Source organism: Chiroxiphia lanceolata, chromosome 12 (assembly GCF_009829145.1).
Source record: "Chiroxiphia lanceolata isolate bChiLan1 chromosome 12, bChiLan1.pri, whole genome shotgun sequence".
NCBI classification, from domain to species: Eukaryota; Metazoa; Chordata; class Aves; order Passeriformes; family Pipridae; genus Chiroxiphia; species Chiroxiphia lanceolata.
In genome coordinates this window covers 3,574,152-3,600,200 of record NC_045648.1, presented here as the reverse complement: position 1 = coordinate 3,600,200, position 26,049 = coordinate 3,574,152, and the positions used below count along the sequence as shown (strand labels likewise).

General features: G+C 43.8%; 1 protein-coding gene across 1 annotated transcript in view; it reads right to left on the bottom strand.

Moving 5' to 3' along the window:
• The window catches only part of ADAMTS17 (ADAM metallopeptidase with thrombospondin type 1 motif 17), a 166,962-nt gene that overhangs the window by 38,397 nt on the left and 102,516 nt on the right, over nt 1-26,049 (bottom strand). The window contains exons 15-18 of the mRNA XM_032700609.1: nt 17,066-17,186; nt 9,571-9,651; nt 4,656-4,813; nt 648-807 (exon numbers count right to left, since the gene is read on the bottom strand). Coding sequence (XP_032556500.1) covers nt 648-807; nt 4,656-4,813; nt 9,571-9,651; nt 17,066-17,186 — 520 coding nt within the window. The remainder of the gene's footprint in view (nt 1-647; nt 808-4,655; nt 4,814-9,570; nt 9,652-17,065; nt 17,187-26,049) is intronic.

Here is a 26,049-nt window from a genome sequence, read left to right as displayed (position 1 = left end):
AATAACTGGGACTGCTGGTGAAGAAAGACTGGCCAGAATGCATGGAAACGATCTGTTTTCCTCAGGGAACAACCTACTCCTTCCAGCACTGAAAATTCAATGGACAGTGGCTGACAAACCAGTCTCTGGTTTCACAGCATCAATTCCCCTCAGGGTTTCAGCAGATCTGTCTCAGCACATCCGAGGGATCCTGCGAAAACTGAGCTCTGCTCAGTGCTGAGTGCTCCTGGACTCCCAGCACGTCCACCCTGGGACTGTCACAGCAGCACTGCCCCTGCTCCATCCTTGGGCAAGGAGGTGTCTCCTGGTGAATGTGCCTGAACACCTGGGAAGACTCTGCTCCAAGAACGTGACGGGGGTTTGAGACATGGGGCTGCAGCAGCGCCTTGAGTCACCCGAGGAGCACAAATCCAGGTGCGGCTCCAGCCTACGGTGAGGAGCTGACAGAGCAAGTCCCTGCCAAAATCCCGGGTGAAAATTAACTGTAGGGGATGGGATGAGAGCTGGGAGAGCTGGTGAGAACGAGCTCTCATTTGAGTTCATTACGACAACATCCATTCCCATGGCCAGTTTCCATCCCCCTCTCTGATGCCTGGTGTCTGCAAAGCCCGTACAGCGAGTCCCACCAAGGTTCCCAAGATCCCTACCTCCTCCACACTGCACACTGCATCCTTCCCATCCACTGTGCGTCCAGATGTACAAGGAATCCTGTTGCTTTTCTGGCTCACTCCTGTTTTCAGCAGTATAGTTTACAGGAATGGTGTATTCATAATGAATCCCATAATTCTGGTCATGAAACAACAGCACCTGGTTCGGCAGGAAAAGAGAAGCAGTTACAACACACTGTACTGGGAAAGCCAACAGACTGTGGAGACAGTAATGCTGCAAATGCTGGCTCAGGGCAAGGTTTCTAAAACATAAAACATAAAATATACCTTGTGAAAGGCAACCAAATCTTTACCTAGAAACCTGAAATTACAGTGGCATTGGTAAAACAGGGCACTGCGGGAGCAACAACTGCTTATGATTTGTGAATATTTAAAACAGCCAGGGAGATGTCTAAACCTGAAATTCAGGGCATAACTTTAAGCCTTATGTGCAATCAACAGGCCACTGACTACCCAAAGAGAAGCAGTAAGACAACAGAAAGCACTAAATCAACAGTTTTCATACAGCAACTATTTTAATGAGCATCTAGAGTCAACACATCTGAAAGGTCAAGGTGATCCTTCTCAGAGCAACAATAGCTAATGCAAAAAAAGTCACAGATCTCCTGAGAGATGTGGCACTCACAGTGAGTGTGACTATTGCTGCTGACAAGCTGTGGCAGCAGGATTTTATTGCCTCAGAGGCCTGAGGATAACGAGGAAGAGCCCTATCACGGAGCTGCTGGCAGCACATATTTTCATAGCCTGTATATTGCCAGAGGAAGGTGAAACCTGCTTCCAGCAGCAGCCTATTTCCCATGGAGTCACATGTGATGTCTCCAGTGTTATTACTCCAAAATTCACTATTAACAGAGGAAGAGAGGAAAATGCTTATTTTTTCACTACAGGCAGATGAGAGTTCTGGTCCTGTTTTGATTTACATGTTGGGCTTCGTTTGGATCTCACTTTCACTGGCTTGAGTCAGAAGTGACTAGAAAATATCCAGTGGAGTGTGAGGCCCATGGAATCTGAGTTACCACACTATTAACAAATGCCACAGAAGTACTACTGTAATGCTGATGCTGTGGCTTTAGACTTACTCATATTTATTATCCCATAATCTCAAAAGCATTAGACAGGTGAATTGTGCTGCCTTTTGACACCCACTGAAATAGAAGCAATGCCTTACCCAACAAGATATTTTAAGCAGGGTTCTCGAAAGTGAAGCAAGCAGCTGCCCAATTAAAAAAGACAAATTCACAAATGCTATTTTGTTCCAACAGTAATTGTTTCCCCTTCAGATTTGCACAAATCATTCCTGCTTAACCAATAATCTCACTAAAGCTGTCAGGAGCTTGTTTAACCATATAAATCACTATGTGATGAAAGAAGGGGTCCCGGCAGCCTGTGCATGAGCACTGGGGGTGCTCTACAAACTCAGCACCCATGAGCTGCTCTGCACCCTGGGCAGAAAAGCCTCTTCCAGAGGATGTGGGGAACAAAGATATGCTTTTGCTTCAGCTACAGAGGGAGCCTTACTACCAGGACTGAATACTAGTGCTCATCATTACAATTTCAAAGATGAACGTTGGTTTTTTAAACACAATTCAAATACCAGGCAGAGGCAGAGAGCTCCAGAGAGCTCTGGCTTTCCTGAAGTGCATGAGATACAAACAGCTTGTTCTACAGAATTGATCCATCAGCCTTGTCTCAAGATTCCTTCTGCTCTGGGAGTGTTTGTTGTGAGAGCAGGACTAGCACAGGCCTAGTTACACAAACATTAATTTCTCCAAGAAATCCACTTACAGCAATGCACTTGGAGAAATGCCTCAAGTATTAAAAACCAGCTCCTAAAAAGAAATCCTTATTATCTCAATATGGGTGCAAGACTAGTGAATCTAAAGGCCCATATGAAACCAATTTCATGCAATTTCGTAGCCATGTATAATTGGGGGGTGTGTGTACGTGTGGATAATTGGTTTCAAATGCAGGTCACAACGCACTGACTGAAGCTTCTGGCTCCTTCTCAGTCCAGTGTATTCCACCACTGTTTGAACAACAGTTTTCTATTTAGGGGGAACTGGTAACCATCCTGCCTTTCTTGTGTTGAAAGAATGAAACCCACTACCCTGTATCAAGGAAAAGATTAGTATCTGATTTGAAGCAAAGGCTTCATCTGTGCTTTGTTTACCACTGGCAGGGATTTTAAGCCACATGTTTTTTAGTGGTCTGGTAATTTTTACTTTCCTCATTTTTAATCATTTCTGTGAGGGAAGGTGAAGAAGGAACATTTCCTCTGCTTATGTTTGCTGAAAGTGCAAGTCTGTACCTGGAAATGTTCTCCTGGAGAACCTCATAATCACTAGTTTCCTACGTTAGCTGCTTCCTCCTTAACAAAGGAGTTAAATCCATCACTCTGCTGATGCTGAGGTTCACAAAATGCTGATAACCAGATTTTACTGCACTAGACCTCAACCAATCCATGCCCCAGGAGGTTCCAAGAGCTGCCAAAGGAACCCTGCACAGCATGTTCACAAGTGGTACCTGTGCAACTCCTTTTTCTCACAGGGGGTTACGAAGACCTTGGCAGTACAAGATACTTTGTCAGAGTCCTGGTTCCAGAAGGGAAGACTTGTGTTAAGGCCAAAGTCAGGCAGAAGCTGATGTTTCTGGTGATGAAGAAGGTGCCTGTACACACCCCCTTTGTGTGGGCAGACTTTGAACTACGTGGCCGAGTCAGGAAAGCGTTGGTGCGTCCAAACCTGCCCCTGACCATTCCAGCTCTTGGAATCCAGCTTTAAACTGGTCTGTGAACCTGGTAAACTCACTCATCTGAGAAAGCAAAGACAAACCACCCCATGTTCCTGTGCAGCATATTTTGACACACAGAAAGTACTGACAAAGTGGGGTATAACTAATATTTTTTGTGTGTGTGTGACAAGCATCTTTGGAGCTTTTCAAACAGGGTCAGGAAACGCTGCACAACGAACACCAGCAAGCCAAAAAAATCAGGTGAGGAAAGGGAGAAAATGATTTTTAGCAGTGCTTACAGATGGCCTTCAGTGAACAAATGTGGCAAAAAGTCACAAGGAAAAGAAACAGCACAGAGAAAAATGCAAGTCGATAAAAAAGTAACAGGAAACAATGAACACATTAAAATATTCTGTGTTTCTAAGCAAACCTTGCTATAGAAACTGCAAAGCTCTCTGCAGACTTTCAACTAGGAACACAAATAAGAGACAGGCATCATCATTATAGCTGTCTTACAGATGACAACATTAAGGTTACACCAGTGTTAAGGGCCTGGCCCATGGGTCACCCCATCACCCACAGTGACAGCTCTGGGACTACAGTCCTGCTCTTCTCACCCCTGTGGACTTCTCACTCCTGTTCTCATACAGCAGCCATGAGGGTGTTTATAAAATGACAGTGTTAACAGAAGGACTATGTTGAACATTAGGGAAAATTTTCAAAAAACACCTTAAATTACATACAACTGAAAAAACAATATAAAGAAAACAAGGAACATTTCTGTGTGCAATTAAGTCACTACTTAGATTCAAATTCACATGTATCATCTGCACATGCTAAATATGCATCTCTTCTGTTAGAGAACAGACACAGAATATATTCTGGCATAAGACGAGAAGGTATTTCAGCAAATATTCTTTTATGTGTGTGATCAGGCATGTCCATGAAATAAAAAAGGTCTCTGGGAACCTACATCCTCTGGAATGGATGTGTCACACAGTGTGACACATTACAGGGGTATCCTGCACTGGACATGAGTTCACTGGGGCACTGAATGTTCTCCCAGGACAGAGTAACACTTATTTTGAAGTAGGGAACTGGGATTCTCCAGCCTTTGCAACAAAAAAGAGGGGCACTACAGCATACCTTGAAAACACTGCGGTGAGGGAGCAAACAATCAAAATTTAACTTTCAGCAAGGACATAAACCCTTTAGGTTGCATCATTTAAGAAACACAAACAAAGGATATAAAGTTACCATCAAGTGCAGTGGTATTTTAGTTGGTCCTTTGGCAGAGATTTTCTCCCACAGACCCCTCCGCACGTACCGGACAGTAGTGCCTGCGATCTGAAACTCACCGGGAAGCTCAATTTTCCAGTCGCTGTTAATGGATCTCTTACTGGAATCTTTTAGAGCTGGAATGAACCAAACACCACGGAATGAAAGGCAAGCAAATTTGTAATTGCAACACAGGCTATTGAGTCTTTGTCTCAGGCTACCTGGAGCAAAAGATGCAGTAACTGTGTAACGGATCTGAGTTTAAATTAAAACAAAATACACTTTTAGCTGACTCAATGTGTCTAACTTGGATATATTCTGTATTTCGGTTGATGAAGGTGTTTCAAGCATTAACACAGAATTCATAGATCACTTATCTCCAAACTCTCCTTCCAAATGCAACAAGACAAGTCTGCAATTTAGTTTCCAAGCAGAATTTTTTTTTTTTAGTTTCCAGCTTTTGAGACCGTATTTTCCTAAACTTTCCTTGAGAAAAAGATCAGTCAAATCTCCGTGCTGATACAAGATTTGCAAGTGCAAAATACAAGTGATACTGAGTTTGTGTGTGCTCCATAATTCAAACAGTGAACATGTGAACATTTAACTGTCACAGATGTAAAGAAAAGCCAGGATACAAAGCAGAGGCTGGTCAGTGGACAGAAGGTGAACTTGGCCACCCCCTTTTCAGAGTCCATGAACTGGAAACACATGCACAAGGTCAGGTGCTGTGGGATCACATCCATCCTGCCAGGCAGTGCCTCTATGCATCAGTAAGGCCAACATGGAAAGCTCTACTACTGAAGGAAAATGAGTACTGAGAAGAAAAGATACTTGGAGTATCTTTAGTAGTATGTCCTTTCTTCCAGCATAACTATTGCATCAGGATCACTGACATCCTTCAAGCATTCAAAGACAACTCCAGCCACAAGGACATCCCATTCCTGCTGACTCATCAGTGCAAGCTGATTTAGGGATTGATGTGTTTTCTCCGTTGGAACGGAAGCACAGTTATCCAGAGGTGCTCTGATGCACTGAGGGAAGAGAAAATTGGCAGCTCCTGTTCCAGCAGAAAGTGCCAGGCCCCTTTGTGGAGATCCATGACCGTGCTCAAATGTGCCCTGACAGCAGACAGACAGAATATCCCCTGTGTTACTGGGCTTCCCTAGTTCAAGGTTCACTGTGTCCTTTGGCTAAGCCTTTAACAAGGTGTTTTTTTAACCTCCAGCATTTCATGCCTGTTTTATTCTCTTCCAGCCAAGAACACAACCTTGGCCTTCACTTAACTAAGTGTGATGCAAGGAGGTAAGAGGAGCTGTTTAAAGCCTTTGGAAGCCAACAGGGAATCTGCCACTGTCATCTCTTTGGATCAAGCCTCCACAGCCAGCAAACCCTCCTGGGTGTGCTGAGGATATACATATCATTCGTAGTGTCTGAGCTCTGGGGGAGTCTGGAGCAAGTGAAGGTCACAATGTTCTCTGCATCTGCATGTGCCTTCTTGAGGACCTGTACCCTGGGGAGCTACTGGAAAAAGGTGGAATACTTTTGTGTCCTGCTGCACACAAGCTTCCTGACAGCTCTCATGGTCCCAGGAGAGGCTCCAAAATCAGGGTGAAGGGAAACTGCAAATGTGGTTTCCCCAGGAGAAGTGGGATGTACGTGCGAGAACGTTTTTTTCTGAGGAAAGTTCTCTTTGGCACACAGCCTGGGGGTACGATGGTGTCCTGGTATTTGCATGCTACAGCAACAGAACTCTGTCTGTGCCTCACTTCTCCTCCTGCTTTGTTCCTCCATCTTCAAAGTACCTTCTGCAAGCTTCAGACAAAATTCTGAAGCAGGATTGCTTCCCTCTGCCAAAGCCTAGTGGCTTCCAGGCAGATCAAAGCGGCCAGCAGGCCGCCTCGAGGAGCTGTGGACATGACTAATCAAAGCTGGGGATGAGATAAAGCTATTTCCATGGCTGACTAGCAAAGATATCCCAGCACATGCTCAAAATTGAATGACTAAAACCATGCTTTGGTTCCAGCTCCCCATCAAAGGAAGACAGCTTCCTGATGAAAACTGAAACGTTTAATCTTTGTGAACCTCTTTTCTGGGTAAGGTTTGATTATGATTGCTGCAGGCACCGCTCCCTCAGTCACTGAGGAGATGGAGAGTTTGGAAACAGACCTGTTCCCAAATTGAGGACTGCAGGAATTCTACTGGAGGCTCAGCAGAGCATCTGGGCCAAAGTGTTTTCACCACTGTTTGCCTTCATTGCACCAAGCGCCCCATCGGTAGAGATCAATGTTGCAGCTGTAAAACCTCCATGTACCTTAAGACACAAAGAACTTCCTTTTTCTCCAGTGGCTTTTGTCACACACGACTATTGCCTGGCTCTGCCCAGCCCCAGAGGTGACAGAACTAAACTCAAAGCTGTGCAGTAGAAGAGCAGAAGGAACAGGAACCCCAGAAACAACCTGTAACTTCTGTTTTTCTTGTTGGCCGGAAGACAGGAACTGACCCATCTATTTCTAAAGCTGGCATCCAGTCAGATCTTTATATCCACCTTGGGTCTCTCCAGCTTGCTTCCCAGCCTGTGGACACAAATTGCCCAGGCATTTCCTGTTCAAGGTGGTTTTTCAGTGTTGCAGCCAGCCAAGGCAGCCAGCGTGGGTTGCCTGGAGGTGGAGGGAAATTCTTTAGGCACTGCTCCCAGCACATGGAATAATGATTCCGAATTATGCTGGGCTCCTTTCCAAAGTGCTGTACCCGGTTCTGAGTAGAAATAGGACCTGATTGGACTCAGCTTTGTCAGTGTTATTGAAATAGAAAATTCTTCCATACACAGACCTGTATTTAAGAGACTTATCAGAGTGACGGGATTTTGTTTTCTTGGTCATCTTTACTGTCCTACTGGAACCCCATTACTGCTATTCTTCACCTTAGTTTAGCAAGACATTGGGTATCTTCTCTTTGTGTTCCAGTGTCTCTTGAAAGAGAAAACCCTGGAAAGCTTAGAGAGATTCTCCTGGCTCCTGACCACGAACCAAAGAGCTAAAAGCACTCAGAAGCTTTAAAATAGCCAGATTTTTATCTGTCTTTATGTGATGCAACCAGGGCCAAGTCCTGCTCTTGAATATACACAATCTTAATCTTCACCACCCAGTGGGGAAACATCTGCTTTAGTCAAGGCTACGTTGTCCCAGTGAAGGGCAGTCACTGCACATAAGACTTTGAGCTCCACAATCTGCCAAAGCCCAAACCCCGGACAAATACCCTGTGCAAACCCCACCAAGACAAACAAAAAGGCTGGTTTCCAGAAGGCAGAGCATTTGCAAAACCCAAGGAAACACTGGCTCTCATTGTTCCACCAGGCTTTGCTATGTCAAACATGTTGGGTGTAGGCGTAATCCCCTCCCAGCAGCCTGGCTACAGCACTGGTGGAAATACCAGAGGAGTGGTACGTGGCACAAATGGCAATGGTTTGGACCCAGGGGCAGCTCAGCGACACGATTTGTCCTCTTTTTCCCCCCGAATCTGGAGTGAAAGACAGGGGACAAAAGCATCTTCGCCAGTGATATCGCCAAGTTTGGAAGCGTCTCAAGACAGAAAGCCAATGGCAGTAGACCTGAAATCCTAAGATACAGTCACTATATAAATGTTTTCAGTGTCATCCTATATCCCAGTGATGGACAGTAACATCTCCTTTTGGCTGTGGGGATGGAGCATTATAAGCAAAAGATGTGGAAATCAGAAACCAAGGGTCCTAGGCAGAGTTCTGCTACTGACTCCCCTTCAGAGAGTGACAAGCTTCGTAATCCTCTCAGAGTTCCTACCACAGACTTGAGATATCTCTGGAAGCAACTCCATGGCCATGTAGCTTTGAGTGTGCAAAGGACACTTCAATGTGCTGGGTGTTTTTCTGGATCTTGGCCAATTTTCCTTGAACTTCCTGCTCTGACACAGGCTCCCTGTGTGAATTTGGGGCTGTGGGGCATCAGCGTTTCTGTGACTTGGTCTCCCTAGAAGTAGATGGGAGATAAAGCCCTTCATCTATTGCACAGTAATAACACAAAAAAGGAACATCCCAAATATTGGAGAGAAGAGGCAGAAGACCAGATGTTCAGTGTAGCTGACTGGATGCATTTTACAAATGCCTTTCTAATCTTTAATCTAATAAATTAGTAACTGAACAACAAATTTGTTGACAGACTGCCCTACAACCTCACATGCAAATCTCAGCCTCACAGCCATGTCTAATCCTTTGTTTCCAATAGGAAAAGGAGGAGAGGAAGCCTGTTCCCCTCAAAAGGAATGCAGAAGTAGAAATGAGAAGAGGATTAAACAAATTGTTTGGCCTGAAAAAACAGAGGTAAGTGGAGTAGAGTCAGCCCATCTCAGAGTGCAGGATCAGGTTTTGGGTACAGCATCAAGTGAACAACTGCTGCTGCAGGAAATGGCACAGGCAACCTCATGGTCACTTTATTGAGGGATATCATCTGCCCTGTCCTGCCTTTGCTTCAGCCTGAGCTGGGTGCCTTCCTATCTGTCTCTGCCATTTCTTTCTCCAAACACACTGTTCTCTTCCCTGCTCCCTCTCAAAGTGCTGTGTGCTCCTGGCAGCTGTGTCCAACCCACTGCCAAGTTCTGTTCAGGAACTCTTCTGTCTATATATAAAAGTATTCTCTGGCCCTTTCAGGTTGCACAGGGCCTGTAAGTGTCACAAACTATCACATCAAGCAAACATCATGAAACCAAGCCACAAAAGCAGAGACTGCAACAAGAATGAAATCAACAGATGCTTCCCTGGCAGCAACAAACCTATCCTCTTACAGGGCAGTTAGAGAAGGGTCATTTTAACAGAAAACAGAGCTGAGTTTGAATCTAAACATTCTTTTTTCTTTTGTCTTTTTACCCAGAAAACTGTGAGCAGGTTTATCCTCAACCACTCTGATGCGCCGGGCACCCGCAGGGATCACGGCAGCTTCGATGTAACCTGTGGCAAGAGGAGATAGGAGTGAGAGCAGGGCAGAGGCAGCAGCAATTCCATATTTCCCTGTGGAAAACTCAACTCCAGGCTGGGGACTGAGTGAGAAACATTGCAAATGGGATCCCTGAGCTGGCAGCCAAGTTTCAGTGCCATGACATGCATGGCCCTGACTCACGTGTCAGCCCGAGAAGAGGGAGAGAAACCCACGAGTGCTGCTCAGTTGTGACTCCAGGCTTGTGTTGGGCCTGATTTGATCTGCACCCTCTGAATCACCCTGGTTTTCCTGCAGGGATGCACAAGGACACTGTGAAGTGTCACTGTCAGGAGCAACACTACACAGAACAGACCTTTGAAATGAAGTTTCCAACAGATGCTCCTGTTTTCTCCTCAAAAAAAACCCCAACCCTAGTCAAGGTTGTGGTCAGCATCAGGAAGGACTCACTTCCACAAAACCTTTTCATGACACTAAAACTAAACAGTGAGAATTAGTAGAACAGATGGGGGGAAAATTGTTATCACGTTTCAGCTTCATACAAAAATCCTGGAGGATACAATGGCAATGGTCTCCTTGGTATCAGGCTGCTGAATGGAATTCAACAGCTTAAATTTAATGCAACAACAGAGCTGAAGGTTTCTCTAGGACCACTGCTCACCTCTAAACAATTTTTCTAACAGCAATTCTGACTAACAGAATAACTGTAAGAATAATTAGGAGCTACAAGGAAATGTAGCCTATTTTCCCATGCTAAAAGACATGTGGAGTTACAGGCTTGTTCCATGGGGTGGAAGTGGTGCCTTTAAACTACAAAGCAAAGGAACACAGAGCCCATTTCAAAGGTCTGGGAGCCAGGCAGAGTTTTTCCATTGGTTTCATTGGATTTTGAATCAGTCCTCTGCAAATGACACTAATCTCATCACAACCATGACTTGATTCCTTCTAATTGGCCACCCAGTTTACTTTACAGTGTATCACTTGGCACCTTTTTGGGGTTATTGCTGTCCCCTTTCTTTTAGATGTTAAGCAGCTTATTCTGTATGTTCCCTCATCCCCTTTTCTGCTTTAAAGGGCTCTGTGAAACTGTTCTGTGTCAGTGATGCCTTTATGGGAATTGTGGGAAGTTCAGAGCCATGGGTTAGAGAAATGCTGGCATGAAGAGCAGTGACTCCTCTACATTCAGCAGTGTTTGGGGAGATATTTTAGGGATGTAAGTGCAGCTGAAGGGCTGTGCTTCTGCTGTGCTGATACAGGGGGGTCTCAAAGGATGGTGACAGCCTTATGCATGTCAGGAGTAAGTGATTCTCTTACCATTGTGACATGGAGTGAGATAGATGAGGATTTTGGGTCTCAGGCTGTGGATTAACTTCCTGAATATTCACTTCATGAATAAGGCTTGAGCTCTTGGGTTTCATCAGGTGCAGTGGGACAGATGACTTGGGACAGACACACTCCCTCCTGTTGTATCTGAATGACACTTTCATCTCACCCTTCAGCTCAGTTGTCTTCGCACTTGTTCCTCCTTACTTACCTCTCCCTTAACTCAGGATATCTCAGGAACAGCCAGTCATCCCTTGCAGGAAAACCAGAGAGAGGGGCAGCAGAGCTGCAAACCCTGTCTGTGCACAGAAGCCAGAGCAGTGGCTCTCCCAGCTGCTGTTACACACTGGGATTCACCAGGAAAAATCATTACTTCCGGGGTCAATTTTTTAAAGGCAATACCGAAATCTGTTATGAAATCAAAGCAAACAGATGTTGGGTTTTATTCTAGACATTGCCAGGAGTTGGTTTTTCAACAGCTGAGATACCAAGTTACAGTGAAACCTGAGCGTTTCAGATATCAAACATCCTCCCTGCACCCCATGCACCTGCATAAAAACCCACCCAACCACCACCACCAGACATGAGCACACAGCAAAGGTGTGACCAGGGACAGTCTGTCATGGGGGAGCAGCCCCTGAGACACATCTGAACACCCCTCTTAGCAAACCAGTTTGGAACATGCCCAAGTTTCAGGTAATTTAATGTACCTACTGGGGGACTATTTATTTACTTATTTATTTTTTAAGCCACATGCCAGATACAAACGCCCAGAGTTAAATCATGAAGGGGTTGGAGACAAAGTTACTGTGAATTCAGTGGAAGCCAGTCACTAACTTAGTGAACTTTGGATCCATCCCCTGACCCAGCAGCAGCCAGGAGTGTGTCACACTGCAGAGGTGAGTGAGCAGTGGAGCTGTGCTGCAGGCTCAGCTCGAGCCATAAATACACTCTCATTTCATCACTGTGCCATGAGAGAAACACCACGTGGAAAAGTTGATTTTCATGTTACTTTTTACAATAGTAAAGAGTGAAGTGTGTGCTATTAATAGTGTATTAGTTCTGGGGACTGTTTAGTTTGGTCTTATACCAGATTTTTCTCCTCATGTAATTTCTAATCCTGATTGATGGCTTTGGGGGGTTGTATTCACAGCTCCTGAACAAGAAGAAGCATATTGTGTTAACTCACTGAGACCATGTGGCACAAACCTGCCTGCTGACCTTCCCTCTCCTCTTAGAGAACTGCAAACTGCTTTGCAGCTGTATGATCCGACCTGTCCTTTCAGAGGTGAAGCAGAACTCTTGGGCATGTCCCACTGGGAGCATCTTGACACTCTCATTCATTGCCTACAGCAATATTGTGTGAGTTAGTGGTCAAATTCTACTGCAAACAGACTAAATATCATCCATGCAAATCTGCCACAGGCACACACTCAGGTCACTACCACCCCTCCACTCTGGTCCTGGGAGATGGTGTGAGGCTTCTGGTCACAGATTCCTGATCTTTGAGATAACTGCACCTGGAAAACACCTCCAGTGTTTTCCAGGCACATTTTATTAAGCAAACTGTAACTGCAGATTGCCAGAAAGATTATCAAGTGTCAGCTAGAAAGACCAAAAAAAGTCTCAGAGTTGGCCCCAAGCCAAGCACTCTCAAAGCTCTGTCAGGTCTGAGGATAACTGTCTGCAAGGCAGGGGTTTGCAAGGTTGGGCTTAAAGCTCTGCTTTAAATGAGGAACTGGTTAAAGACTGACGAGATTTGGCAACTATCAGGCAGTATTTTTAGTAATTTCACCCATAAATCAGCCTGTTAAGATGAAGCTTTGAAAATACAACAGGAGAACTTCATTATTTGATAATTTATAGTGCTGTATGCAGTATACTCCACCTTGGGAACAGTTACTTTGGCACACACCAATCTTTCTGGATAATCTGCATTACATCAGTGTCTCAGGAATGTAAGACTGTGATTGAAGCAAATCCTATATACAAATTATATGGTGTAACTCATATTAGGAGAGACACCAGAACAAAGAGGTGGCTTTGTCATCAAGGAGATTAATATGTGAACAGTGGCTACTGTATCTTCATTTAAATGCTGGAGAGATTTGCAAGAGGAAAGCAGCCCACACAGAAAAATCCATTGTTAGCCATTGTTATTACTCCCAGAAAGAACAGAAAGTTTAGTGTGAACTTCAGAATGTCACTGATCTGCTACAAAACTGTTCTTCTGGCCCACACTGCAGTGAAAGATGGACTCTGAGGTAAAAGAAAAAGTATCCCATGGCTGGAAGTCCCAATCTCTGGGTACTGCACCTTCACATCCTATCCCTGTACACACCAAAATCAGGTGTGAGAAAGTCAACAGTGCTCACCCCATCATCAAACTTCCCAGAAAAAGTGCTTTGAACAAAGATCTCGGGGTAGAAGCCAAGGAAATCAGGCTGCCCTGCCTCCCTTCCAGCCACGGCCAGCACAGCTTCGGGAATATTTTAGGGATAAGCATCAGCTGGGCATGTCAGTCCCCATGACTTTTCCCACCTTGCACCTTTTGCTCAGTGCTATTTGTTGCAGTGGAGTGAGAATTAGGTCCCTATTGTCTAAACAGTTGTGATGATTCTCACTTGCTGTCAGCTTGAGAACAAATCCTCCCTCGGCACCTGAACACTTCCAGCCATGGGACAGCTCCTTTGGAAGGAAACAATTTCACTGGAGAGCCATGGATAGATTTCAAAGCCTCCTACTATTGCTGTGAAGTTGGTTGCTGGGATTTCTAACTTGCATGTGCTGCTTAAACCCTTATAAGTTGACATATAAACTTACAACCCTCAGAGTTAGCCCTAGGGCTCTATTTTCTCATCATTTAGATGTAAACCCTATTGATAAAAAAAGACTTTTTTTCTGTGGGCTAAAGATGCTTGTAGCCAGCACTCCTATTCAAATTTCTTTCAAGTAAGTGCTGGACAAGCAGCACATACAATAAAAAGCCTGCTTTTCCACTATCTTAAAAAGAAAAATTGCCAGCAAAGTTGTACTCCATCTTTCCCAAAATTACAACAACTGGCATATCTCACCTTATTAAGTTCTGCCATTAAAAAAAAAAATAAATCCAAATATCTGTGGTCCTTCTTTTGAATCATAAGCAAATGAAAATCTTGACGTGGCTGAGAAAAATCAAGAGAGAGATGGAGGTCTCTGAGCAGCCAAGGCAGAAGATGAATCAGCTACTCAACAGACACAAGTTAAAGAGCTGTCCTTCATTTCTAGGTGCCCTGAACACTGGCAGGGTGACAGAGATGGACTTCAGAACAACTCTGTGTTTGTTTTGAAAAATTATGTCACAGAAATAGGTACAGGGCAAGCTGCCAGTCAAAAGGAAACCTCAGTCTAAACAGTGCATTCAGCTGGGCTGCTGAGGACAACCAGCTGCACACAAGTGTATGTGATGTTCAGCATCATAAATAAAGGCTTTTGACCTCCTCTCCAACAGAAAAAGGGAATCCATTTCCAGTTGGATCACCCTGGATCACAGGTGGTAAGATCTGAACTGTTGGACCTCCTATGAGGCACTTTGAACATTCCAATATCATCTCCCACCAGGGTGTCAGAACCTCTGGGATGTTAAAGTCAGGAAAAAAAGAGAAATAGGCCTGGTTCTTTCTGCTGGAAAATTTGGCTTTCTTTCATGCAGGTTCTCTATAAGAAAAGGATCTGTACTTTGTATCTCTGACAAAGCAAGTGAAACAGTAAAAGGGCTTGAAGTTTATCCATGGCTTTTGATACCAAATTTCCCCAACTAATCCAACCAAAAGAAGACAAAGAACCAACACCAAAGGATGTCACCAACACCCACTGACACTGCAAACAGCATTCAAGTATCTTACACGAGAAACACTTGGGAACAGCCTTTGCCTTTGCCATCACACATGTGGAAACCTTCTTACAATGACTATTGGTTACTGAGAAACAGAAAGGGGTTGGCAGGGGTTATGTTCAGGTCACAGGGCTCCACAACATCATTTGCAATCCCAGGGCACAGAGGGCCCAACCCTGCAGAGCTGCTGAGCATCTGGCCCAGGGGCTGCAGCTGCAATTCCCCGAACAGGTACCATCCAGAACAACCACTGTCCTGATGTCTGAGGTCTGTTCTCTTCTGAAATCATAAACTGGGGTGTTGGCCTTGACTTGGATTGCAGTAGGTTCATGGGGATTTGCAATCATTTACACATCCAACCTTGGATCTGTTACCACAGAATACTGTGGATTCTCCTTTGCCCCAGCTTCTGTCAAATGTTTGCATATATCTGCTTAACTGTCAATCTAAAGAAAAAAGGCAATTTTTTCTTAAATAATCTCATGTTCACTTGTGATACCCCAGACTCAGCCCTGGAGCTCTGCCTACTGCATGAGACTCAGTGAGTTCACCTGAGGACCTGATTCTGCAAAACAGCAGTGTGTGAATAGAAACTGATGGGAGTAAACATTAAATTTAATTACCTTTCAAATTAAACTAAAAAAAACCCCACTAAATCAAAATATCTAATAAACATTCATGAGATTATAATGGCAAGAAACCTAATTATCTTCTAGATAACATGAGATGGGTAAAGATGGAAACATTGCACTGACAAAGCAACATTTTGAAAGGTTTGTGATTCTGAGATGATCAGCAAAGAATCCAAATGCCTGAACACTATCCCTGAGCCAGTCAGGAATCCCTTCTGACTGGGCTCCAGGGCTCTGGGGGTGAAAGCTCCTGCAGTGAGTGTCCTGGCAGCCAGTTAAGGCTCAAACTGTTCTGTTCCAACAGAACAGAAAAGTCACCACCCTGGAGCAGCCTGTTGAGCTGGAAACGGGAGCAACCTCCTGGCAGTGACCCAGAAATTTCTTAGTTATCTGCACAAGATGTTTTGTGGACTCATTGGGAAAGATAAAAGATAGTTTCTCTTCAGGAGCATGTAAGAAGTTCATGAAAGCTCTACAATCTGCTACAGAAATGGAGAATAGCTTTTTTTTTTTCCAATAGAAACATGAAAATTTTCCTACCATTTGCATCAAATGTAAATGCCTTGACATAAGTAGGTGGAAAATAACTGGGACAAGGGTCAAAGGCACTAATGGAAGCCATTCAACAGGTTGGCCAAGCGATGCCACAGCACAAATATGCTCCAGAGAGATGTGGTGCAGGGGGAAATCCTACCTGCAACTCAGAGGAGGAGCCAGATCCCAGCTGGCTTCAGAGGTAATGAGGAGGAGGAGGATGCAGAGGAAGGTCAATAAACAAACCAGAGCCTCAGACCTCAGTGCTGAAACCTCGATTAAAGGAAGCTGCTGAGCACTGGTGCTGCTTTGGTGACCAAACAGAATTGAATGTGTGTTTAAAGAGGATCTTTATGTGCTTTGTGGAACTTAGTCCTGGAGTAGCACGTGTTGAATGTGGCAATTCTGTATCTACTGAATATGAAATAATTTTTTTTCTGGACAATTCCCTCCTCTTGGAGCAGCTTGCAAGTTCTGAAGGTGGCTCTCCCTGCCTTTGGCTGATTAGGATGTGTGATAACAGGTTTCTCAGAAGTGCAATAGAGAAACCCTGGAACAAAGACTAATTCAAACTCCAAGCTGTACATACATTAATGTTTAACAAGAGAGGGAAAAGTCTTAACTCCAAGTGGAAGCTCCTGTATCCTACACTGGATACTATTGCTGGCAGGGAATCAGTAAAAACATTCAGAGGGGAATGCTCTTTCCTTTAGCTGAGATATCCTGATTATAACATGAATCATGTACAACATGCAACATGCATCATTCTGAGCTCCCAAAGAGCTCCAAGACGGTGCTGAAATCCAACCTCCCTCTCACTGGAGAAGACACTGTGATTTTGTCTCTTACTTAAAATCATCAGCACTAGTAGCACTGAAAATGAGAAACACAACTTCATCCTGAATTTCAGACAGAGGTAATGCCTGGTGTGTGAATAAGAAGCAGGCAGGGCATCACATTTGAAGTGGGTTGTGTTTGTTGTGTGTTCACCAGAGCAGATGAGTCCAATGGTACCCAAGAAGAGCTGTTACTACCACTCTAACTCCCCTCTGAGGGTTTACTCACCCATCCCCTTGGTGTGGTTGAAGTCTCCTTTCACCACCTTGCAGGTTTTCCCATCCCCACTGCAGATTCCACAGCGATCCTCCTTGGCAGCCGAGCCAATGATTCCATCGCAGCCGATTTTCTGGTGACAACAACCAGAGGGTTCCCGTTATTTTGTTTGCAAGGTTAGAGCAGATCTAAACACCGAGGTCAAGAGTAAGATTGACATCTGACTGAAAACCTGAATGGGAAGGAAACACTGTGAGTCAGGGGAGCACTGTGAGCACTCAGCTGGAACGGTGGTGAGTTGGTTATTCAGCAGCTCCCTCCTCTTAACACTCAGAGCAGGAACTTTGATTCAGATTTAACTGGAGAGAGTCTCACAAACACTAGTTATTCCAGGTATCATCACAGATTTCATACTATCCCCCTCTAACTTCCTTCAAACTCAACAGTTTCAAGTTTGTAAAGCAATTTCCATCTGAGGAGCTCAAAGACATCCCAGAGAAATGGACCAGAGAGAGAAGAGAAAAATGTGATCTCCTCAAATGAGAATTAACCCAAGTAATAAAAATCATGGTCATAGCCCTTCAATGCACAAAAATGCAGAGTAATTACAATTCCACTGAATGAGCTCTGTTTTGGATGGGGATCTTAACAGGAAAGGTAACATTCAGTTCTCTTTACACTTCTGCAATACCCGAAAAAAGAGCTCATTAATCAGATGCTCAGAATACCTGCAATGCAAGAGCAGTTCAATGGAAGCACGTCAGGTTCATATTTGGCCAATTCATACCATAAAATTGCTTACACAATTACGGAATTTTCTATGTGCTTGCATTGTATTAAGCATAGACATTCAATTGTAAAACAAATAATAAATTCTAACAATTTCACTTCATTTTAAATGATATTTTCATCATTTTGTACACCTACTTAAACTTTTTCCAATAAAAACCTGAAGTTTTGCTTCCCCAGATGGGAATTCCTAGAATAGTCATAATATTCTCCCTGTAGCTATCAGGATTATCACCATAATACTCCTTATTCACAAAGCATTTGCAGGTTACGATGGTGAACATTCCACATCTGTAGATCTTGATGTTGACAAGACTTATTGTCATTAATCTACATAAATTGTATTCTGTCCATGTAAGACCCTCTAAAGAATCAGCAATTCCCTCTTTAATCATAACTTTCTCCTGAAATAAGAGTTGTCATTATGCAAATTATTAGCAGAGATTGCAGTATTAAAAATGAGTTAAAGTTTTATTCTGTGCAGATAAACAGTTTCTTGGCAAATGAATTAGCAGGACTGTCACTAATAAGACTTATTTGAATAAGGCTGTCAGGTCTCTCCCTTCTTTGCCTTGCTATAATGAAGCCAGGGGAAAGTTGGAGAGATATCTTAGGGAACAATCAAAACAACAAACATTTTGAAAAATAGGGTAAAGCAGGGAAATATTAAGAGGACTTGGGCTGTTTATCTGAGCCTGTCTGCGTGTAAGCAAAGTAATCTGGAGCTGAACTCCAACATTCCGCTTGTTTCAGGAGACACTGGCCACTGCCTGAGTCCAGATGTGTTCAGGGATCAAAGGCTGCCAGTGCTCAGACGTGTGCTGAGGCAGAGTTTGTCTGGGTAAATCATTAGAGGCAGACACATGCTGAGAAAGGCTGATCATCCCAAACACAGAGCAGGGAAATGCTGCTCATTAACCAGCACAGCACGTACGGGGGTGTAAAGAACTTCAGGGAAAAAAAACTCCATAAAGGGGAGTTGAAAAAGGTAAGAAGAAGAAGAGGAGCATGGAGTTTCTGGCAGTTGCAATTCTCAAGTCTTAACTTCACACCCTTGTCCAACAAATGATTTTGGGATATTGAATGTGATTCTGCCCCCAGAACAGAAGGATGTCCCAGCAGTTCTCCTTCCAGGAAAATTGGGATGATTTATTAATGGGGCTGCTGAAAGGCAGCTGGAAATAAATGCCTGCCTGCCACCCTGCTGGGATCCTGGAAAGGCTGTGCTTCATTTCAGGCTCTAGTGCTATCTTTTATTGTGCTGCATTGTTATTAGCACTATGTGAGCACACACATGAATAAAGGGAATATAATGAGTGTTGAACCGCACTTATTCCCAGTGCTCCAGGAGGAGTCTGCAGGGCTCTAACGGAGGCAGGGGAAGAATGGGGAGTTAGCAATCACATGCTTTGCATTTACACTGGAGTTTCCCAGATAATGGGAACCAGTGTAAGCCAGCAAAGCCTTGGGAAGAATGAATCCCCTCTCCTCTGGCACTGGGGTACCAGACAAGCCTTCTCCTCCCACATCTACTTGGTCACTGACACTCTTGGACTTGAGAGACCCTCTCTGAGGGCATGGAAGGAGCATCCACTGAATTCACAGATATAACTCCCAAAACCTTTGCTGTTTTTTACCTTTCATCTTCACCCTAATTCCCTGTGAGTGAAGGAACTGGGAATGGTCCTTGCAGCCTTCCCTTCAATGGTATCATCTCTCCCATTCGCAGGGATTGATTTTCTTCAATCCAGGGCTTGAGGATTGAAGCCCCCAGCAGATCTGGGCCAGGAAATGGCTTCTTACAAAGGAAAATCTTTCAGAGAACATAACACTTTTCTTTCTTGGCTTCAAGATGAAAATTGGTGCATTCTTGATACTTTATGGGGGAAAAATACCTTGGAAGCACTTTACTGTTATCTACATAAATATTAGGCCCATTTCCCTCTCCCCAAGCCTTCCAATCATTTCCAAACTGAAAGTGCATTTAATAACAGTACATTATGAAACAGCTTTGGTTAAGATTTGACAATGGATTCCAAAAGCTGTAAAGTCATTTAGAAACACATTACAGTGACCACCTCAGTCACTCAGATCCTTCGAGGACTTTCCACATGGAAAATAAAGTCACTCTTAAAACAAGGGAAAGAGACAGGGCTGGGAGGGCAAAACACAGTGGGCATAACCCTTCTGAGAGGAAAGCACCTGCCAGTTTTTGGGCTGTTAATTGAGACATACTTCCAGGTTTCTCCAAGGTGTGAAAGCCTCTGAGATTCCAGCACTGGGTGGAAAAATTGGAGCCTCACCAAACTATCGAGTCTGTCCATCATCACCTTCTCACCAACATGATGCTGTTTGTGTTTGACTGCCAATCATTAAACTACAGAGCTGTCCTCAACCTGCTGAAAGCCTTCCAAAAAGTGAGGGCTTAATTAACCACATGCAAGGGGAAAATCCCAAGTTCCACTGCTCAAAAGTCAAGTTTTCATAGTGGAGAAAGAAATCCTTAAAACTCAAACAGTTCAAGGGAGTTGTTTGATCTTTACCATCTCTCACGTGCTCTGTGCTGCTCCCTGTACAGTCCAGTGCCAACCAAGGTAAGAGGATTTACCAAATTAAGAAGCAGAAAGGAGAAGCTTTACATCCTGAAGAAAGAAAGACCTTTTAAGTACCATCCTGTGTGTTTTCTGACCCAGGAGTTATCCACGAGTCCATGACCAGCCCATCCAGCAATAGCTGGATACTTTCAGTTCTACCAGCTTTGAATGGACCGGTGAGAAGGGAAGCAGTTTTAAAACATGGAAATGCTGGCAAGAAACATAAAGATAAGTCTGTTGAGGATTAAAGAACTCAGTATGGACAGTCAGAAATGTGTCCACAGGTTTCTAATCCATCCTCAATCCAGGCAGTCTCCTACTCTGACACCACATTTTGGAACTGTTCATTGACCTATACATTGGCAGGTAACTGCATGTTTCCTGAGCCAAAGGCCTGAAATTAATTCTCTTTAAGCTGCTATCTCAGTCCACCCTTCCTTCTCTCCCTCCCCCTTCTTCTCATTTTTATAATTAAACATCTGAAAGTACTGCTTGTTGGGTGGTATTTCCAGCTTCAGTCATTGCTGGCTCCAGCATAGGAAAACTCCTCTTCTGAATACAGATCATTTGGATTCTTCTGTGTGAACTATTTTCTGTATTGCTTGGCTATTTTTTAATGATATTTTTATTTGTATTTTCAATGGCTGTGCAAGAGCTCAATTGATACAGCCTGTGTGAGTATGTTTTGCTACATAAACACAATTATTTTTGTTATATACACCCACCCTGTGTAAGAAATGACATTGTAGGCTCACAAAACTGTAATGCTTCCCATATGCTGAACTAACTAGCTGTCTCAATGGATCAAATATAAATATTGATGCAATATGTGCCATTTTACAAATTAATCATGTACAGAGCACGCTGGTTATGACAGATTCACCCACACTGCCAATTCTTTTTGTCCATAATATCCAATGTCCATTGATACCTCCAGGGATGGACCACATGAAACCGGAATGTCCATATGTGAGCAACTGAAATTCAGATCTGAGGGGAAGAAAATTCTTATTTTTCTGTTTTAAACACTTTTGCCCTTCTGGAGGGTTGTGAGTGTCTGTGAGGGTTTGTACAGGAGGTGAGTCCTGGTCCCTAATCAGGCAGTTCATCTCTGAGTTACTTCTATTTCTGTTCCACAAAAAATTCTGGGTGATGCACTGGAGTCCATGTAGAATTTAGTTCAGGAAATATCCTCCTGTCACCTCCCAAGCCTTCAGATTTTATGTGAGTCAGAGCAGCTCTGCTGGAACAGGAGTTGGACACTGCCTATTTTAAATTAGCATTATCTCATCTGCTTTGGATCTGCAGTGACACCTGACCACTGACTCTGTGCTTAGATCCCTCAGCAGTTCATGGGGTTCTAGAAACAATAATTCTTGGTAACCCCTTATTCACATATAGAGACTGAAGGTTATGTGTCAAAACCCCTGTGTTCCTGAGAGAACATGTAAATAATACAAAGCTTTTTCCCAGCCCAGGAACTCCTTTGCTTCTGCTCTATTCTATGCTTTTCATGAGATAACATGGAAGAAAAATAAGGGGAAGCAGCATGTTTTACTTTTTTTCACACCCCACTGTAAAGTACATTTAAAAACTAGTAAGATATCAACAAAGTCTTGGTTTTGTCACTAACCTTTACTCACCAAAAGCCCTGATACTCTTTTTAGCCCTCAGATTACAAGGCTACAGACCCAGAAATGGAAAAAAAAAGGCAATTATACAACAGGTTTCTGTAGTTCAGACAATCCTTCTGGATTTTGTGCACATACACTAAATAATCTATCAAAGTACAATGCTAAGCCAAGTTGTAGGGAGACAAGCTACCCAGTCTGGAACATCTTGTACCACAGTTTGTAGTGCAGGAATATGAATAATACATGGAAAATACTCATGTGGGCAGACAAAGCCAGAACTGGATGTGTCAATCAAATGCAAAAAGTGGGTACTGAGTGTGTAGAAAACTGTTTGCCAGCAGCAGGCCCAGCAGACCACTCCAATTTCTCCTCTGCCACTCTGCCTAACCAGTTTGCAGAAGTTATTCTTGAAAATCTGTCCATTTTCCAATTTATGCTCCTCTTTCACACAGTATGACAATCACTTTGGAAAGAAAGTAGTTCTATAACATTTTTGTTGTGCCAGGACAGTCCAGTATGTGGCTTATTATCATTGTGGATTCACCAGCAAGTTAAAGGAGGTGTGATATGACAAAACATCAAGGAGAAAACCACAGACAGAGCCAAAACATCTTCACCTCTTCAATTGCTAAATCAGAACAAAGACTGCCCTTGATCCCCAGCCCAGTTCTGCTATAAAAGGAGGTCTCTCTTTTCAAAGAGACCTTAGATTACATCCTCAAGTAGACTCTGTAACCCCCACTAGAAAGTTCTCATGCTATCATGAGTCTCAGACTAATCCTCCTTTGAGAAAAGCCAGCACAAAGTCCCACATGTCACCACGCTCAGCTGAGCAGCTGCTCTTCTCCTCACACCACTGCCCTGGCACATCTGACACTGTTTTTAGCTCTGCTGCTGCCTCAGTTTTGTGTCAACCTCAGTAGCACAGAGTGAAGGTCTGTAAGAGGTTAGAAAGTGCTCTGCTTCCAGGAGTGTTTCCTCATGGAACACACACACAACAGTCTTGAAGAAGAACAAAACTCTCAGAGAATCCTCTCTGAAAGCCACTTGTCACTGGGAGAGAAATATGAGAAGATAAAGCCACTGTGAGCTGCAGGTTGCACTGCCCTGCCCTGTCTCACCAGGACTGACGTGACTGAGAAAGCAAACCTGCAAAGCCCAGAGGAGCCCTCACCCTCCTCTTGTTCTGCAGCCTGCTACAGATTTTCCGTGGCTGAAAAATCCCTGGGGAAAGTAAATTCTCCTTGCTAGAGGACCATGTGCCCTTCAAGAAGGGAATGTCAAATCCCTATATCCACAGTGAACAGGGGTTCCATTCTGCTCAGGAGGTGGTAAGGATAAGTGCATTTGAAATGTTCAACCTCAAAATCAACTGTAATAAATAAGGACATGACGAAATTGGAGGAACAGCTTACGATTCATACAAAAAACAAGGAGTAAGATTATAAAAAGTCTAGTTGATTTAGGAACTCCTATGCTAAATTTAGGGCTGACTTTGCTCTCTGGTGCTTCTAGGCTTGATCAAAATAATAACCAAGTTTACTCACTCCAGCTGCCTTTAGGTGTAAGGGATAAATACAGGGATAATTTTTTTTCAGGGAGAGCAAGGCTGACACCAAAAGGCTTCATTCACACTGTTTAAACCTGAGCTCAGCTCATGGCTTTAAAATGAAACTGTAATAACTTCACGAAGTACAACTGAAGGAAAACTCTCTTCCCTTAGTGCCCAAATGCAGTATTTTGAGGCTTCAAAGAATCTGTTCCTGCTTTCCTTCTTAAAACCCTCCTCTCATTGCAGCAGTTTTTTCTCTGCCATGTTCATCTACATCCATTCATCACCAACAATGATGCATGAGTTCCATTCAGGAGCATCTAATGAAGGGAAAAGATCTATTACATTTCCTAGACTAAATGTTCACAGGCACTGCTAATTTGTCTGTTACACTGACAATGTGTCATTCCTGCCTTTAAGAGCCTTTAGCTGGAAGGATGACATAAGAAAATAAATAACAGTAATACCACCCTCTGATTTCAGCACTTATTCTCTTCTCCAGGCCCCCTGCAATGCTTGTTGCCAGGCTTTGTCTATGCTGGGTAAAGAAATAAGGAGAAGAGTAATTAAATGAATATGTCAATTCAATTGGTTTAACAGGCAGCTGGTGAGACAGGGATCTGTGGCAAGTGGGGTGCACAGGCACATATGGCAAATCTCAGCACTGCACTGCATGGAAGGCAGAGGAGTGTTATAAATGAGTTCCCAAGGCTTTCAGATCTGCTCAGCTTCAGCTGATCATTCTGCATTCTTTCTCAGCCAGATGCAAATGGACTGACTGTTCTGAGCTGTCAGCACCTCCCTGCACAGTCCCAGGCAGTTGCCCCCGACTCAGGGTGCAATTTGCTTCTCGTGAGGTACCTCCAAGGCTCTGAGCTCATCAAGGAATTCATCTGGAGGGAGCTACTGCTCCTCCCTGCAAGAAGCAAACACACACTGCCATAATGTCTGATTTATTTTTATTTGTGGCTGCTCTGAACTGCTGGAGCAGTAAAGCTGGCCAGCCCAGAGGAATGGTCAGTGGCACACAGCTGGAGGTGCACAGCTGGCCCAACTATAAAAGGTTATTAATGGGGTTTTTTCAGGTTTTTTTCAGATACAGCTGAAAACAGGGAAAAATTAAGTAACTTGGGATGCCCCATGAACCTGGCTCTATGCAAAGCACTTTGAACTATAAGGAATCAAACTTGTATTGGCTCCCAGACTCTTGCTGTTCAAATTAGAAAGACTGAATTAAAAATGTCTCTTCAGCAGCATTTGACAGGAAACAGTGGGAAGTGTCTCCTGCAGCAGTGCAGAATTCAACCCAAAGATTCTTCACTTCTCTACATTGCTATAAGTAAAGCTGCTTTGCTATAAGTAAAACTGCTTTATGCCTCCAAAGCCTCTCTTACACCCAGGTGAATATTGTGCTCACCCATCTCCCTGCCTGGAAGGCTCAAAGCAATAAACTCAGTGGCTCTCAGTCCCTGTTCACAGAAATCAGAATAATGCCAGATTTGGTGTGCCCTGTACAAAGAGGAACTCCTACCACAGGATACAAATCTAGATGAGGAGGAACTTAGAAGCAGAACTGCCAGGAATAATCCAGCACTGACAAGGTTGCAGTAGCCAAGTGAACTGTCTTTCACATCACTCTTGTGTGTGCAGCAAACTTTGAACATGTGTTACATGATTAGGAGAGAGAAAACCCACCAAGTGTCTGCCCTGTCACAGTGTCTGTGAAAAATGACTTGAACCCAACTGCAACACATCACTAGGAACACCCATGAATGACTTCCTGTCAATTATGATCTTTAAATAAACATTTTCTTCTCTCCCTTTCCTTGTCCAAATCTTAAATCCCCAGTTAGTATGGGTCTAACAACTCCATTAAATTTTCAAGGGATCTGTAACACCAGCTCTAAGAGATGCCCTTCCTAAGCATTCAGTGTGCTGTGTTACAGTCTCACTGCCCAGCAAAACAGGAGAGTTTTATTACAAAGATCTCCCACACCTAATTTTGGTTCTGTATGTAACTTAGAGAGAAATAATCATTGCAATGGTTACAGGCCATCACACCTTCACTCTAAGGAAAAGAGAACCAAATCTGAAGACTCTGAAGAATCCTCTTCATTTCCATCCTCGACTTGTCTGACCAGAGGCAGAAGGAAAAAGCATGTTCAGGGTTTGGCCAGTCCATCCAAGGACAACCAAGGGGACACTGATTGTCCCATTTGCAGGACAGCAGAAGGAAACCTCCCCTACATTCTCTCTGGTTTGCTCTTTATGTGACCCAAGTGAGAGGCAAAAAACCCTGGCTTTGTCTGTGCTCAGGGCCACAGGATCTGCTCTTCAAACCTGTATTCTCTAGGGGGGAGCTTTAAATCTAATTTTGTGGGAGAAAGGGACCCTTTTTACTACTGCAAGGGCAACAGGCCTTTTGAA